Source organism: Thunnus thynnus, chromosome 14, assembly GCF_963924715.1.
Source record: "Thunnus thynnus chromosome 14, fThuThy2.1, whole genome shotgun sequence".
NCBI lineage: Eukaryota > Metazoa > Chordata > Actinopteri > Scombriformes > Scombridae > Thunnus > Thunnus thynnus.
The window spans coordinates 31,081,448-31,099,559 of record NC_089530.1 but is presented as its reverse complement, the minus strand read 5'-3'; the positions used below and the strand labels follow the sequence as shown (position 1 = coordinate 31,099,559).

The window sequence follows — 18,112 nt, the reverse complement described above, 5'->3', positions numbered from 1 at the left end:
CCCGGTCCTGGTCCTGGTCCTGGTCCTGGTCCCAGTCCTGGTCCTGGTCCTGTTCCCGGTCCCGGTCCTGGTCCTGGTCCTGGTCCTGGTCCTGGTCCTGGTCCCAGTCCTGGTCCCGGTCTTGGTGCCGGTCCTGGTCCCGGTCTTGGTCCTGGTCCTGGTCCTGGTCCTGGTCCCGGTCTTGGTCCTGGTCCTGGTCCTGGTCTTGGTGCCAGTCCTGGTCCCGGTCCTGGTCCCGGTCTTGGTCCTGGTCCCGGTCCCGGTCTTGGTCCTGGTCCTGGTCTTGGTGCCGGTCCTGGTCCCGGTCTTGATCCTGGTCCCGGTCCTTGTCTTGGTCCTGGTCCCAGTCCCTGTCTTGGTCCTGGTCCCGGTCTCGGTCCTGGTCCCGGTCCAAGTCCTGGTCCTGGTCCTGGTCCCGGTCCTGGTCCTGGTCCCGGTCCTGGTCCCAGTCCTGGTCCTGGTCCCAGTCCTGGTCCTGGTCCCGGTCCCTGTCTTGAAGAGGGACTCTGTCTGAAGACTTTAATAGTTTTAGTTTCTATTGAGCTCGTTGGTGATAAAACATTTTCAGATGTTTTATAACATGTTGAGTTTTTATTATGGTGTAAAACTGGAAACTAGTAAATATTCAGGTATCAGAAGCTGCTAACAGAGAAAATGACGATTCTTCTTTCCATTTATTGATTTATTGATTTATTTGAGCTGTGAGTGAACGCTGCTGTGATTGGATGTCTTCACATGAACAGTCGGGATCAAACTTATAATTGATCCTCTGATCAATCATGATCATGTGATCAAACCTTCATCATAATCCAACAGATGTTCACATGTTTCACTCAGAACCACATACAGGAAAAGAGTTAGCAATACTTTCATTATCGATTAATCTGCACATCATTTTCTCATTAAATCAATTATTTGTTTTGTCTATAAAATATAAGAACATACATAAGAATATAAATAATATAATATATATGAATATGAGTCCATGGCGACGTCTTCAAATGTCTTGTTTAGTCTGAGAGTTTATCAGAAAGAAGCTGGAGGCAGATGATGTCGGAGATTCATTTTCTCTCATTTGATTAATCAATTAATCAACCAATCATTTTTACTGCCGTGTACGGAGACCCGCAGCTGATGAGAGGAAGATGTTCTGTTTCCCAAAACTATAAGAGACTTCAGCTGTTGTAAATGTTGGTTTTATCCAATTGTTTCATCTCATTGCATGAAAATCAATCAAAGATCAATCAAATATGTACATTTCTCTTTTTTCTTTTAATCTATACTGGGATTTATGTTTATTTCCAGTTCAGCTCCAGTGCAGTAAAGTCTGATGATGAATCCTTGGCGCCTCCTGCTGGTCTGGAGAGATGAATGCAGACAGTTACAGAGTTTAAAGGACCAGTTCCCCAGTGTTCCCAGTGTTCCCAGTGTGTTAAACCAGCAGTCAGGTGTCTGTAATCATTCCTCCTGTTCATACTGGATATTAAAAGATCCTTCAAATGTGTTTTCAATGCATTTAAAAGTCTGTGTGAAGCTTCTATTCAGCTTCAGCAGTCTGAGTTAGTCATATCAAGTGGATATCTGACACATTTACAGTCTTTTTAGCATCAAATTCCCTCTTTGTGTTTCCTCGGACAGTGTTTCCCTGTTGAGCTGCAGGTGGAAGTATAGTAACAAAAAGAGGGACTTTGGCACTAAAAAGACTGTAACGTTGAAAGATATCTACTTGATTTGACTCATTTGGACGCTGAAGCTTCATATTAGCTTCAGACTGTGGATTTTGTCCTCCATCACTTCCATTGTAAGGTCATTATGAAGGGATCTTCTAATGGTCAGTATGAACAGGAGGAATGATTACAGCAAGAAACACACTGACTGTTGGTTTAAAACTTGTTTTGTGAAACTTTCCTTTAAAGATCAGCTGGACTTTGCTTCCTGTTTGTTTTATTGTAAGAGTTCAAACATGTTGAAGTCTGAAAGATTTTTTAACTAAATGTTGATATTATAAAGTAAGAATTATTATGTGTAATAACTGGATGTTAGTTAACTTTTAATCATCATCATGAAGATGTGAAGGGTCAATCTGTTTATCTATTGATCATTCGTTCTCTGTGCTGCTGATCACATTTTGACTTATTTTATTCATCACTGTTATTAATTTTCCTCTCGATCCTCATAACCATGTCTGTGTTTTATTGAATGTCTCAGTCTCTGTAAAACACTTTGATCAGCTGTTCGTTGTTAAATGTTCTCTATTAGTAAATTGATAACCTTCATTTATAGCAGCTTTTAAAATGAAGACTGACGATGTTTGATTGTTTTTCATTATGAAGTGATTCTCTGTGAAATACTGTTTTTTTTAATCTACACACTATTATTTCATCATCGTCTTCCTGTGTTTATTGCTGTTTAATTTACTGTGTTTTTATGGCATTTACACTTAATGTAGAAAAAACAAAAAAAAAACTGTAAAATAATACAGTAAATTTATGTGAAATAACTTTTTTTTTTTTTTTTTTTTTACAGTGTATTGATCACTTTAACAGCTGTCGTGCATGTGACGTAATGGCAATTTACATCCAATCACAAGACGCCTGGAGGGCAGCGAGTACCACTTAGCCAATCAGAGGCAGAGTAGGGCGGGAATGAGGGTTGGGGGAAAAAAATAAGGTGTCTGAGCTAAAGTGATGAAAGTTTGCATTCATGATGTTTCAGAATTAGATAAATGGATAAACCGAATTTATGTGCGTTTCTTCTCCACTACAGTCTGTATACTGTATACTAACTATATAATAAAAAGGGAAATACGAGAGATTTACCGGGAAAACACACAGCGGGAGAAACCCGGGAATAACGGGAGAGTTGACAGGTCTGTCAGACATATGAGGAGGCATCTTTAAATAAAACCTCAGTAATGTCGTGAATCTACACTCTGGTGCAGCAGGTGGCGGTGTGCACCTTCACGCTGGTTTGCGACCTGTGATAAACACGAAGAAGAAGAAAAATTAAAAGTAAACGTAGAAGAAGTCGCCTGTGATGCTGTTCCTGTTACAGTGCGCAAATGCGCATCCTGCAGTCCGGTCCTCCGGTGGATAACGACAAAACAAACACCAGCAGGCTGGGAAACGACACGTTAGGGCGGAAGAGAAAACAGCGCTTGAGGGGCCAGACAGACACGAAGGGGAAAGTCTGTGACGCGGCAGGTAAGCCGGACTCACCTGAGCGGAGCCGCTTCTCCGGGCCGGAGCGGGTGCTGACCCGGGCGGGGAGCCGGACAGGCCCGGGCGGGGAGCCGGACAGGCCCGCCGGGCTGCGGTGCCGCCTCTCCGGGCCGGAGCGGGTCCTGACATCCTTAGTTACTGAACACACCGTTAACTCCGAGACGAGCCCCGCTGAGAGAATAACACACCAGACTCCATTCAGAAATCTGCTAATTTAACGCAGCGCTACTTTAATTCAACCTAAACATTATGAGTGTACGGGACACTCTTCTAGTCTGTATACATGAACTCAATCTAACAGCACATAATAGAATAAAAAATTAACTTTTAAGACTGTTTTGCTCGGTATTCCAACATTATTGTCCCACTAACGTAAATAACGTCAGTGAGCGTCAGACTGCAGGGGGTGAAAGTGAGGTGGTTTCCGTGTCTGGAAGGACAGTTTCTGTCTGTATCTACGCGCCGAATTTACCAGAATATTCTGTAAAAACACATTATGGCCTTGAATAATGTTTAAACTTGAATTAAACTTGGCCCACAAGCAACGTCACCTTAAATCTGAGCAGTTTGAAACGGAGTTTGGTGTGACGCGCTGTGCGAAGCGCGGCGTGGATACGGCTAGCTAACGAACCACTTAATAACCAGAAGACACGTAGATTATGTGACGTATCTAACCGACCAGCTCCCGAGACACGGATACAGGTGTTTTATTAAAGTGTATGAACATCATCTGCCAACTTTAACTCAGCACAGGACCGACTGCTGACGTTAGCCAACGTTTTATCTTCAAGGATTTGGCTATTATCTGGAACTTTGCTAGAAATAACCGATAGCAAGTCGACTACCTCAATAACAGCTACTTATTGTCAGCAGTGTTTACATAAGTGCTTATTAAATAAAGGTGTGTTCACGTCATTTCTCCCTGTGCGTGGTTTGGGCTGACTTGTTCGCACACACTGAGTGGTCAGTGAGAGTTGGTCCAGTTATTAGACGGACCCCTGTGTAAGCTAACACACGCCCAGCGGCACATGTGATATCCAGCTTCACAGGAAAGAAACCGTGGCAGCTCCAGAAAGAGGAAGCTGCCTGCAAACCGAAAATAAGCTCATCAAGGTTTTTATCTTCGGGAAAATAATATTAAATCATCCCGAGACAGCGGTGGAGAGTAATTAAGTACATTTACTCAAGTACATTGTTGAGGCACTTGTTCTTTACTTGAGTATTTCCATGTGATGCTACTTTCTACATTTCAGAGGGAAATATTGTACTTTCTACTCCACTACATTTATTTGACAGCTTTAGTTACTTTTCAGATGAAGATTTGACACAATGGATAATATAACAAGCTTTTAAAATACAACACATTGTTAAAGATGAAACCAGTGGTTTCCAACCTTTTTGTCTTTTGACGTCTTACAAAAAGCAGTGTGTAGTCGGGGTCACATTTCACATGTCTATGAGTTGTTAACAGCTCCACCAAATAGTGATTTTTCCCTCTAAACTTCTCACATGCTTTCATTTCAATAAATGTTCAAATGATCCAATATTTCAGCAGAAATCAAAGATTAGAGAAAAAGTAGTTGCTGCATGTTACTGAAGTTCTGAAAAAGCTGAGCTCTGATTGGTCGGGCTCCAGTGTGTTGTGTCTCTCAGCCAAGTCACTGTCATGTTTTTATGACTCATTGATCGCCTAATGATCACAGTGATCATCTCTAAAGTCTGGTCCCGTCATCAGACTGGGTAATGAATCATCAGCTTAATGAAATTCATGAAGAACAGGACTAACACAAAGTTTTTATAGCCGTCGTTAAAACTGTCCTGAAAAGTTGGTTTATGTCGAGCCAAAGTCATGACATCACTTCCTGTGTAGCCTCTGTTCCACCAGCTTCTGTAATGATGTAATGATGTTTCATCTGGTGTACAAAAAAACTACAACTCCCATAAACATGAACTCACTGAAACTTGTTTTCATGTGTTTCTGTGATGCTCCTCAACACTTTTATAAAGTAAATTTTATAACTTTTTAGCTGAAGTCTGTGCTGCTCTGCTACAGCGCTCTCCACGAGGTCTGTGGGCTTATGGGAAATGTAGTAAAAACATGAATATTGAATAAACAAGGAAATTGGATTGTTTTTAAAAAAAGTCAGTTTATTTAAATTATTAACAAATGTTAATGAGCTCTTCTTACTTCTCAAACAAAAGGAGCGATTAAAATGATAATTATTGAATGTCATGTGACGCGTCATGTGACCCTCTGCTGTCTCCTCAGTGACCATGGTGGGCGAACGCCGCAATGGGAACCTGCTGGTCCAGCTTGGCCCGAGGCTGCAGGCATATCCTGAGGAGCTGATCCGCCAGCGCCGCACCCATGACGGCCAGACGGAGTACCTGATTCGCTGGTGCCTCATCACCATCGATGACGGCTCCAGCTCCGGGAGCAACGGCGGCGAGGCGAGCGGGACGGGCGGCGGCGGCTCCGGGGTGGGCGGGTCCGGCGGCTCGACGTCAGGCGAGACCAAACCGGAGAACATCCTGATGTGGATGTCGACGGAGGACGTGTACGCCAACTGCCCCACCCTGCTGGGCAAGAGGAAAACAGACTCACAGCGCCCCCTGCAGCCACAGGAGAAACAGCAGGGCGGCGAGTCGGCAGATGGCGGCGAGAGGAGCGGCGGCGAGTTCCCGACAGACGTCACCTTCGACGAGGTGGAGCTGTCGGACATGAAGGAGGACGTGAAGAACCTGGTGCGCCGCGCCAGGAAGCAGATGGCCAAGAAGAGCGACTTCTCCATCAGCATCACGCACACCATCCACGTGCTGAGCGCCTACGCCAGCATCGGCTCGCTGGTCGGCGTCTTCAAGGAGACCGGCGCCCTCAACCTGCTGATGGAGCTGCTGTGCAACAAGGAGACGCAGACCAGACGCAGCGCCGGGAAGATGCTGCGAGCGCTGGCGTCACATGATGCAGGTAACTCAGACTTAATACTGCTCTGTGATTGGCTGGCAGGTGTTCAACGTCTGCTCCAGGTGTAGTAACTGCAGGTAACCATAGCAACGGCACCGATGCTTCAGGCCCTGTCAGCAGTTCACTGACTGAGAGCCGCAACGATTAATTGATTAGTTGATCAACAGAAGCTCAAAGGACAAAACACTGAACGCTGATCTCTCCAGTTTCTATTGATCACATGATCAATGATTGATTAATGGAGAGTTAAACCGACTGGAGACACATTAAAGCTGATTCCCACCAGTTTACATTCACACCACTTTACATTCACACCAGTGAACATTCACACCAGTTTACATTCACGCCAGTTTACATTCACACCAGTTTACATTCACGCCAGTTTACATTCACACCAGTTTACATTCACAGCAGTTAACATTCACGCCAGTTTACATTCACGCCAGTTTACATTCACATACCAGTTTACATTCACACCAGTTGACATTCACACCAGTTGACATTCACACCAGTTTACATTCACACCAGTTTACATTCACATACCAGTTTACATTCACACCAGTTTACATTCACGCCAGTTAACATTCACGCCAGTTAACATTCACGCCAGTTTACATTCACGCCAGTTAACATTCACGCCAGTTAACATTCACGCCAGTTTACATTCACGCCAGTTTACATTCACGCCAGTTAACATTCACGCCAGTTAACATTCACGCCAGTTTACATTCACGCCAGTTAACATTCACACCAGTTAACATTCACACCAGTTAACATTCACGCCAGTTTACATTCACGCCAGTTAACATTCACGCCAGTTTACATTCACACCAGTTTACATTCACATACCAGTTTACATTCACGCCAGTTTACATTCACGCCAGTTTACATTCACGCCAGTTAACATTCACGCCAGTTAACATTCACGCCAGTTAACATTCACACCAGTTTACATTCACATACCAGTTTACATTCACACCAGTTTACATTCACATACCAGTTTACATTCACACCAGTTTACATTCACACCAGTTAACATTCACGCCAGTTAACATTCACACCAGTTTACATTCACACCAGTTTACATTCACACCAGTTAACATTCACGCCAGTTAACATTCACGCCAGTTAACATTCACACCAGTTTGCATTCACACCAGTTTACATTCACACCAGTTTACATTCACGCCAGTTTACATTCACGCCAGTTTACATTCACGCCAGTTTACATTCACGCCAGTTAACATTCACGCCAGTTAACATTCACACCAGTTTACATTCACACCAGTTAACATTCACGCCAGTTAACATTCACGCCAGTTTACATTCACGCCAGTTTACATTCACGCCAGTTAACATTCACGCCAGTTTACATTCACGCCAGTTTACATTCACACCAGTTTACATTCACACCAGTTAACATTCACGCCAGTTAACATTCACGCCAGTTTACATTCACGCCAGTTTCCATTCACGCCAGTTTCCATTCACGCCAGTTTCCATTCACACCAGTTTACATTCACACCAGTTTACATTCACACCAGTAGCTCAGTTCATTTGATCAGTGTATCACAGTCTTATTGATCGGTGTATCACAGTCTTATTGATCGATGTATCACAGTCTTATTGATCAGTGTATCACAGTCTTATTGATCGATGTATCACAGTCTTATTGATCGATGTATCACAGTCTTATTGATCTGTTAAACCTAATGAACGTCTGCAGTGACGAACTTGATTTCAACGTTTCCACAACATAAACAACATTTACTCACTGAGTTGACTGAAGGTCTGTGTTTGGGTTCAGTCACAGCAGGATGAATGGATGAGTGAATGAATGAATGAATGAATGAATGGATGAGTTAATTGATGAGTGAGTGAATGAGTGAGTGAATGAGTGAGTGAATGGATGGGTGAATGAATAAATGAATGACTTAATGGATGAGTGAATGAATGAATGAATGAATGAATGGATGAGTTAATTGATGAGTGAGTGAATGGATGAGTGAGTGAATGAGTGAGTGAATGAGTGAGTGAATGGATGAATGAGTGAATGAGTGAGGCTGCATGTGAGCTTGTAACAAAAAGAGAAAACAGTTTGCTGACGTCGGCCTTTCGTTCAGTATCTGTTAGCTTGCGTGTGATTGGTCGAGAACAGTTTCTCCTCGTCATGTGACGCCTCGTTCGACTTGCTGTGTTCCTGCAGTAAACAAACAGAAACCTGCTAGCGTAGCAACATCGATGCTACAAACAACCCAGAAACACGTTTCACTCACAGGTTTAAATTTCAACATTTTATTTAGTTTTAGTCTCGTTTTCATAGTTTTTGTTGTTATTTTGAAATAATCTGACACCGTCTCGCTCACTGAAACGTGAGACGATGATGATGATGATGATGATGTTTCAGTGAGTGATGAAGGTCGGACGAGACACAATGAACATGATGAAGTCTGTTAATCAGCCTGCTGTTTTTATTTATCAAGACAGAAACATGACGAGAACTAAACAAACAAATAATATCACTATAATAGTGTTCATATTAATAACAACAACAATAATAATAATTATAATGATAATAATGCCAGACAGTGATCGCTGCTGGGAGTGTGTGTTTGTGTGTGTGTGTGTGTGTGTGTGTGTGAGTAATTAATTATAAAAGGGTGATAAAAAGGAAGTAATAAATAAATAAATGAGTAAAAGTATAATTATCTCTGAATGCAGCCTGATTATGTTGCTGTGACATCATCAGCTGATAATAATAATAATAATAACAATAATAACAATAATAACAATAATAATAATAATTGATCAATTCCAGCTGCAGCTCGCTGTCAGTCATCAGATCAATAACTCTCTTGTCAGACGTGTTGAGTTCAGTCAAAGGTTTTTATTGATCGATCATTCTGAAGCTCAGTGAATCTCAGGTTTGCTCACTGAGGAAATGTTTGATTTATTGATTAGGATCAGATTTAATCTGATTGTTTCTGTTAGTTTCACTTGTCAGTCGTTTCTTCAGACCTTCAGAACCAATCAATAATCCATAACTACTCTGATGATTGATTGATTGATTAATGACAGATAAGTGAACATCTGTGTGTCAGAGTTGACATGTGATACATCAGCTGACCCACAACTCCAGACTGATGCTTCATAGACCAAGAAGCGATTGATCGATTGAGAAAATCATCTTTACATTAATCAATAATAAAAACAATCGTTTTTTTTTTTTAAATAAATGTTTTCATGGTGAGAATAAATACACATATTAATAATTAATCATAAATCTGAAATGGAATCATTCACATCAGATATGTCTTTGATTTTCTAATAGTTGACACACACGATATATAACAATATATATAATATATATATAATAATATATATAATAATATATATAATAATATACATAATAGAATATATAATAATATATATAATAATATATATAATAGTCTCATAAACAGAGTTTTTGAACTAGTTAAATCAGTGATCAGACACAGTTTGCTGCTTTTCTTCTTCTTCTTCTTCTTCTTCTCCTCCTGCTGCTGCTGCAACACATTTTATATTTTTCTTGTTGGTTTTTTGGTCACATGTGGAGCAACTCCTGGGCGGGGAGCAGCTGAGAGTTTTTCCCATGAGTCATCAGGGCCGCGGGGGAGGAGGAGCTCTCACTCTGCATGTCTTTCTATAAAAAGCCCAGTTAATGGACTGCGGTTGATTAAGAGAAACGTTTGATTCCTCAGACGATGCTTCATGTTTTCCTCCACGAGCTGCTCAGAGTCCATGCTGCTGCTTCACGCTGGTTCCACACTCACACCAGTCACACCAGTCCAGCACAGTGACTCAACTGTCTGTCGGCTCTTCAGCAGGTGTAGTTTCAGCTCTGCTCCTGCGGGGGGCGTGGCTGCTTCGGTGGGGGCGTGGCTGCTCCTATGGGGGCGTGACTGCTCCTACGGGGGGCGTGGCTGCTCCTACGGGGGGCGTGGCTGCTCCTGACTGTTGACCTCAGCTGAGTGAACATGTTGAACCAAAGTGGAGGAGAGATCAGGTCTGGATGTATCAGACTGATCACTGACGACCGCTGACGTTATATTATATTCAATGTACAACAACAACAACAACAACAACAACAACAACAACAGTCCACAACAACTGATAAACAATGAACCCAAACAGTGAAGCAACAACTGCAGGAAGTTGGATGATCCTGTGAATGTTGATATATTTCATATTTAACTATCATCCATATTTATGAAGCTTCTTCTCAACAGTTTCAGTGTTTTCTTCTTCTTGACGTGTGTTTGAACTGTTTCTACTGCAGCAGCTGATCATACATATAATATATAATATATAATATATGAAATATAAAATATAATATATACAATATATATAATATAATATATATATAATATATACAATATATATAATATATATAAGACATAAAAAATAAAAGAATCTCAGTCAGTAAAATACACTGATGCTCCTGTTACTCTGTTTAATAAGACATTTATATACTGACTGTCTCCTCCCGTCTCCTCCCGTCTCCTCCTGTCTCCTCCTGTCTCCTCCCGTCTCCCATCTCCTCCCGTCTCCCATCTCCTCCCGTCTCCTCGTGTCTCCTGCTGTCTCCTGTCTCCTCCCATCTCCTCCCGTCTCCTGCTGTCTCCTCCCGTCTCCTCCCGTCTCCTGTCTCCTGTCTCCTCCCGTCTCCTCCTGTCTCCCGTCTCCTGCTGTCTCCTGCTGTCTCCTCCCGTCTCCTCCCGTCTCTTCCTGTCTCCTCCCGTCTCCTGCTGTCTCCTCCTGTCTCCTCCCGTCTCCTCCTGTCTTCTCCTGTCTCCTCCCGTCTCCTGCTGTCTCCTCCTGTCTTCTCCTGTCTCCTCCCGTCTCCTCCCATCTCCTGCTGTCTCCCGTCTCCTCCCGTCTCCTCCCGTCTCCTCCCGTCTCCTGCTGTCTCCTGCTGTCTCCTGCTGTCTCCTCCTGTCTCCTCCCGTCTCCTCCCGTCTCCTCCCGTCTCCTCCCGTCTCCTGTCTCCTGCTGTCTCCTCCTGTCTTCTCCTGTCTCCTCCCGTCTCCTCCCATCTCCTGCTGTCTCCCGTCTCCTCCCGTCTCCTCCCGTCTCCTCCCGTCTCCTCCCGTCTCCTCCCGTCTCCTGCTGTCTCCTGCTGTCTCCTCCTGTCTCCTCCTGTCTCCTCCCGTCTCCTCCCGTCTCCTGCTGTCTCCTGCTGTCTCCTCCTGTCTCCTCCCGTCTCCTCCCGTCTCCTCCCGTCTCCTGTCTCCTGCTGTCTCCTCCTGTCTCCTCCCGTCTCCTCCCGTCTCCTCCCGTCTCCTCCCGTCTCCTCCCGTCTCCTCCCGTCTCCTGCTGTCTCCTGCTGTCTCCTGCTGTCTCCTCCTGTCTCCTCCCGTCTCCTCCCGTCTCCTCCCGTCTCCTCCCGTCTCCTGTCTCCTGTCTCCTGCTGTCTCCTGCTGTCTCCTGCAGGGAGTCGTGCGTACGTGCTGCTGTCTCTCAGCCAGCAGGACGGCATCGAGCAGCACATGGACTTTGATAATCGCTACACGCTGCTGGAGCTGTTTGCAGAAACCACGTCGTCAGAGGAGCACGGGATCTCCTTCGAAGGGATCCACCTGCCGCAGGTAAACATCACTCCTAAAACCAGTTAAACCAGTAAAACCAGAGGGCTGTTCCATTAAGGTGGCTAACAGGATAGCTGATAGTTCTGTTCCATCACTGTGGCTGATATGAGTCTCAGTTTAGTAACCATGGTAACCGTGGCAGGTTAATGGTCCAGGTCAGCAGACGCTTCCATCAAGTGTCCTTTCACACTCGCATTAATATAATATAACATAATATTAGAAATAAAAGTGTTATTCATTCACTCAGAAGACAAAAACTATCAAAACTATGACCTCCTGCTTTACTTGTATACAGTGGTGACTGCTCATAGTGATCAGCTGTTTACATGGATCAAAAAGCTTTTTATGCTGTTTAAATAAGTCGCCTACAGAAATCAATCAGTCCCAAATGTGCACACTGCGTTTGAAGAAAAGGTTCTAATAATCATCTGCTTATAGACAGACGTGATCATTATAAGCTGTTTCCACTGTACTTTATATTAAAGTTAATGTTTAACGTTCAGTGATGCTTGTAAATGACACCATAATTATAAATATACATCAGATATTATCCAGCCTAGTGATAATAAAACCACAGTCACTGATCTGAACGCTCATTTATTAACAAATAAAGATAAAACCATGAACAGGAACCAGCGCTGCTCTTCACTTCCCCACCCAGACTCATCAAGCCTGCAGGGGTTGAACCATCAACCTTCTGGTGACCAGTTCTCTCCTCTAACCTTTAAACCATCACTGCCTGTCTACAGGTGCCGAGTCGTCTCCTTCACCTCATTAATTGCAGCAGTTTTTGGTGAAACTTCTTTATATTCTTCATATAATTTCATCAGCAGGTTTGTTCTGTTCGCTCTAGTTTTCTCTTCTTTATGCGACACAGTTTCGTCTTTTCTACAATCGACTGTTCTGGGTTGTTTATGTCCTGCGTGCACACTGCAGGTTTACTCCAGTCTGGATAGACGTGAGCGCTGACTTGACGCAGTTTAGACGCGTCAGACTTTTTCAAGTGAGCGCAGCTTTCTGTAGCTGCGTCAGTGGAACGGCCCTCTGATCTCACAGGCTCAGTTCAGCCAAACTCTGGTTTCCTCTCCAGCTAAACGATGTTCACATTAACGCTTCAAGTTGAATATAGAAACATGATGAAGCAGAGAACTGCAGCATCAGCAGGTTCACTTCACTGTGCAGAGATTTCAGCCGTGATGCTTCATGTAAGAGAAGAAAACTGATCGGCGTCTGTTTCCTGTCGGTAACGACTCTGATCAACGTCTGTTTCCTGTCAGTAACGACTCCGATCGGCGTCTGTTTCCTGTCGGTAACGACTCTGATCGGCGTCTGTTTCCTGTCAGTAACGACTCCGATAGGAGTCTGTTTCCTGTCGGTAACGACTCCGATCGGCGTCTGTTTCCTGTCGGTAACGACTCCGATAGGAGTCTGTTTCCTGTCAGTAACAGACTGAAGACTGTAAATCATCGTTTCCATGGAGACCGCATCACCTACATACTCATAAACCTTCAGGAGTCATCACATGTTCTGGTCCAAGATTAAACATAATTTAACCCTGGATGTTTCAGTCAGATGGCTTGTTGTTGTTGTTGTTGTTGTTGTTGTTGTTTTTGTTGTTGTTGTTGTTGTTTGAGGTCACAGCGTCTGATTAATCACCTGATCGATCGATCAGTTGGATTTCTGGCAGCTCAGATGTCCAACATGGCTGCTGTTATAAAGTGTATTGATCTGGTTTTAATCTCATTACATTATATTTCACATAGTGGTTAAACTGTAGTCTGACCTGGAACACTGATTATTGATTATTGATTATTATAAAACTGACTTTGTCAACAGAAACGTTTCAGTTTGGTTGTATTAAGTGTCGATGAGAACATCCATAAACAATATTTACCTGCACAGTTACATACGTTTGTTTGTTTGTTTGTTTGTTTGTTCAGATTCCAGGGAAGCTGCTGTTCTCTCTGGTGAAACGTTATCTGTGCGTCACGTCACTGATGGATAAGCTCAACACGGCGGGGGCGGAGTCTAGCTCTGACAGACAGGACGCCAGCCCCTCCCCCGCCTCCTGCTCCTCCTCCAGCACCGCCCACCAGACGGAGCACCTCCGCATGCAGCGCGAGTTCGACTTCACCATGGCGATGGCCAACCTGATCTCGGAGCTGGTCCGGGTGATGGGCTGGGACCGCAACCGCCAGCCGCCCGACGGCTCCGCCCAGCACCTGGGAGGAGGCGGGGCCTGCGGGAAGGAGCAAGGGGAGGAGGCGTCCCGCCCCGTCCTCAGGTCCATCTTTCAGCCTCGCTTCTGCGCCTCGCCCGTCGCCCTCACCGCCACCGTGGCCGCGCCCGCCGCCACGCCGCCAAAGAAGAAGACGGGAAACGGCTTCAAGACGCGCTCGGACTTCGCCAGCCGCTCGGCCTACGTGGAGTACGTCCAGGACAACCTGAAGAGCGGCATGACGGTCCGCATGCTGGAGGACTACGAGGAGGTGAGCGCCGGAGACGAAGGAGAGTTCCGCTACAGCAACGACGGCTCGCCGCCCGTTCAGGTGAGTTTATAGCTAATAACTTCCTGTTGCAGGCCGCAGCTCCTCCTGCTGGTCGGAGGACTGAAGCCATATTTACTGAAAGACGGTGACGACACTTAACGACTGTCCCCCTCCCCCCCCCCCCCCGTGTGCTGTGTTCAGGTGTACTGGAACTCCCTGTCCAGGACTTACTGGGTCCACTGGCACATGGTGGAGATCCTGGGCAGCGGCAGCAGCACTCAGAGCGAGAAGGAGACTCAGGAAAAGGCTTCATCTCTGACCGAGACGATCAAACTCACCGCAGGTAACATCGGACGTCCACCTGTGTGTCTTTCAGGAAGTGAACACGTTAGTTTATCTTCTTCTTCTTCTTCTTCTGTCTCAGTGAGTCAGACGTTCTTCTCGAAGCCTCCCGGCGGTCTCTACTCGCTGCCGTACCTGTCGGAGGGTCTGCACATGGAGCCGGTGGCTCTGACTCGGGCCGAGTGGTGGGAGATCCTCTTCTTCATCAAGAAACTGGAACCGAAACAGCAGCAGGAAGTGAACAGCATGCTGCTGCAGAGCCTCGACGACCAGGTGGGACACCAGCTGACTCTATTTCAGAGTAGGATGAAGAGTAGGAACACGGGGGCGAAACATCATTCATTTAAAAAATTATGTTTTAATTCTGTGTCCCGTGTTTTGTTTGTGTGTTGCCATGGCAACTTGAGCAATGCGGATAAGGCCGTATTGCGGCGCACCTCCGCAGGGTTGAGCAGAGGGGTGTGGGTGTGTTTATTTTACATAAACGCTGTGAAACACTCAGACACTCTTCATTCGCTCTCTAGCTCGCTCGACCAGAGAAATCAAACTTTACTTTTAACGTCACTGAACAAAGAGAAATGTCGGCAGTAGGGATGGACATTTGAAGAAATTTCCTTAATCGATCATCGGGAAAATCAACAATCGATTATCGATGAATCTTTTTTTATATGTATGAAAATGCCGATGGCAGAAAATACTAAAGAAATCATGTTTTTCCTCAGTGAAATCCTCTTATACAAGACAGTGAAGCTGTTGATATGAGGCCTCGTAAAGGCAGCGGAGCCTCTGAGCCAAAGCTACGGCGCTCGTCATAAACACAAGTCCAAAACATCATAAATCATATCAAACCATAATATGTAAATAAAAACATATGATATTATTTATTGCTGACAATTTTTAAATGTAACTTGAATAAATCCAAAAGGCAGCCGAGAGAATAAAGTTACTGCAGCCTGCTGGTGGTTGTTGTTGAGGAAGATGAAGGGAGCGACGCTGCAGGATGCAGACGTGTTGGCCGCCGTGCGTCGCGGCTCCTCCGTGCTAACGCTGAGCTGACGGAGGAGGATTCGTTCACCAGTGTCGTGCATCATCGGGGTCGTCGTTGTGTTGTAGGTATACGCGGCGTTGCGATGTTTCGCCTCGCTCTCTTCATGTTTACTCCCATCTAGTTTCTACGGCAACCCGCCGGCAGCTGAGTATTCATTTTCCCTCTTGAATTGTAACTGCTGGTTGCAGCACATTCATTGCAACTTCAACACACATACATACATAACATACTTTGATACAAATGTCGATCAATCGGTCGGTCAATCATCGATCATCGATTAATCACGCCCATCTCTAGTCGGCAGCGTTGCACAGCTCTGATCGGTCCGATTGGCCGCCACAGCATGACGTCGTTGATTCTGGATCAGCTTTCTCGCGCCGCAGCCTAAACGAACGACGTCCATTCCAATGAACGCCAGGTCGTAGTTATTGATTTTATGTGCATCTGACTGAAACGTTCATTCGACGCGAGGCCATAAAAATCAACGGTAGAGCTGCAAAAAGTCGATTAATCGATCAACAGAAAATGAACCGCCAACCATTTTGATAATTGATTAATCGTTACTAATATTCTCTGGTTGTTCGTCTCTGACAGTAAACTGAAGATCTTTGTTTTGTGGACAAAACAAGACATTTGACGACGTCGTCTTTAGGAAACACTGATCAATATTTTTCACCATTTTCTGACATTTTATGGACCAAACAACTAATCGATGAATCAAGAAAATAATCAACAGACTATTTAATAATGAAAACTATTGTTAATTGCAGCCCTAATCAGCTGTGACCTTTTAGTGTGTCTCATTAAAGCTGTTTAGTCTATTAATTGATGAGTTGATTGACAGAAAATTAATCGCCAAAGATTTTTAAAATCAAATAATAATCCAAGTTATATAACAAAAGGGAAAAATTCAGTGTTTCTAGCTTCTCAGATGCTCTGTGATGCTAAACTGAATCTTTGGTTTTAGACTCTCGGTCAAACAAAAGTAACCATAGACTCATGTGAATTAATAATTACAGATAAATACAGATGACACAAATTAAAAATTAAGATAAATTAATCTGCGGAGTGATGGCGGGTTTTAGTCCTACAGTCCTTCAACCAACAGTCCAAAAAGCTCGTTGCTCACGGCGACGCCTTCAAACGTCTTGTTTTGTCTGATCAACATTTGAAAACTCCAGAATAATCAGTTTGCTGTCATGCACAACAAAGAAAGGCTTAACGTCGCTCGATGACACAGACTCCTGGTTCCTGACCTGATTATTGATTATCGTATCGTTTCCTCCAGGAGGCGGAGCTGGACGACTCGGCTCTGATCAGTCTGTCTGTCCCCGGAGACGTGGCCAAGAAGCTGCTCCACTACCTGAAGCAGAAGCTGCCGTCGTCCTGCCTGAGCGACCTGCTCTGCTCCCACGCCTTCTGCAAACACTACCTGAGGAGAGGAGGAGGATGTCTGGAGGACGAAGAGCTGCTGGGTGAGGACGCCGCCTCCGAACCGCCCGTACCTTCCTCGACTTTATGGAGATGATGAGTCTGACTGTTTTGTTTTTTTTCCAGCTGAAGGTTCTCTGGGTTCATCTGGCCTGGGAGGAGGAGGAGGTGCAGGAGGAGGAGGAGGAGGACAGAGCGCCTCCTCTTCATTGTCAGCCTCGGCCTCCTCTTCCTCCGCGATGGGCTCCGTCTCTAAAAAAGCCAAGAAGGAACCTCCCGCCGACTCGGGCTGCGGCAGCCCGGAGACGGAGAGCGAGCTGCCCACAGAGGACGACAGCAAATACCCCGACGACCTGGAGGACAAGATGAAAGGTGAGAGATCACCTGAGGGGGGGGTCGCCGCAGCAACAGACTCACAACGCAATCCATATAAAAATATTATAATATACATCTTTGTTTATCCAGCCGAGGGGAATCCTTCACACACTGGGACCGCAGAAAGCTGGACAACAAGTAAACTTCTAAACACAGAAATTACAAAGTGCTTTACAGGAAGGGAAAGGTTGAGATGATTTATAAAATAAACAATTAAATGCACAACTTACCACTTAGAATTTAAAGTTAAATAATCAAGATCAGATAAACTGGTGACTGATTTGTTTTCTCTGAAAGCTTCATCACCTTTACGTCATATCGTCTCTTGTGGGGTTCCCCAAGGCTCCGTGTTAGGACCACTGCTCTTTTTATTACACATCCTCTGTGGATTTCATGTTCAAGGATAATTCTGTGATTTTATTCTTCACAAAGAGTAAAAACAGTGATAAGATAGTAACTCTCCACTGCTACAGATCTGCAGCAGGACCAGCTGGTGAAGCTGTTGTTGGAGGATCATCAGAGGGCTGTTCCATCAACGCAGCTACAGAAAGCTGCGCTTACTTGAAAAAGTCTGGCTAGAATTAACTTTATTTGTTAATAAATGAGCGTTCAGT

At 44.7% G+C, this 18,112-nt stretch overlaps 1 protein-coding gene and 1 long non-coding RNA gene across 4 annotated transcripts in view; one reads left to right on the top strand and one right to left on the bottom strand.

Annotated features, from left to right (window-relative positions):
- Nucleotides 1–868: 868 nt before the first annotated feature.
- Nucleotides 869–5,019, bottom strand: LOC137197503 (uncharacterized). Its single transcript, XR_010931445.1, has 3 exons — nucleotides 3,773–5,019; nucleotides 3,219–3,392; nucleotides 869–1,359 (listed from the first exon to the last, which is right to left on the bottom strand). It is a non-coding gene; the product is annotated as an uncharacterized lncRNA (long non-coding RNA).
- LOC137197501 (cullin-9) overlaps nucleotides 3,014–18,112 on the top strand; it is a 50,178-nt gene continuing 35,079 nt past the window's right edge. The window contains exons 1-8 of one of the 3 annotated variants that reach the window (XM_067610958.1): nucleotides 3,015–3,203; nucleotides 5,491–6,189; nucleotides 11,659–11,813; nucleotides 13,754–14,362; nucleotides 14,504–14,645; nucleotides 14,727–14,917; nucleotides 16,981–17,167; nucleotides 17,250–17,495. In XM_067610958.1, coding sequence (XP_067467059.1) covers nucleotides 3,062–3,203; nucleotides 5,491–6,189; nucleotides 11,659–11,813; nucleotides 13,754–14,362; nucleotides 14,504–14,645; nucleotides 14,727–14,917; nucleotides 16,981–17,167; nucleotides 17,250–17,495 — 2,371 coding nt within the window. In that variant the 5' untranslated portion in view covers nucleotides 3,015–3,061. Of the gene's footprint in view, nucleotides 3,204–5,490; nucleotides 6,190–11,658; nucleotides 11,814–13,753; nucleotides 14,363–14,503; nucleotides 14,918–16,980; nucleotides 17,168–17,249; nucleotides 17,496–18,112 lie in introns of all 3 variants that reach the window. The other 2 variants (XM_067610959.1, XM_067610957.1) reach the window with 2 other exon arrangements.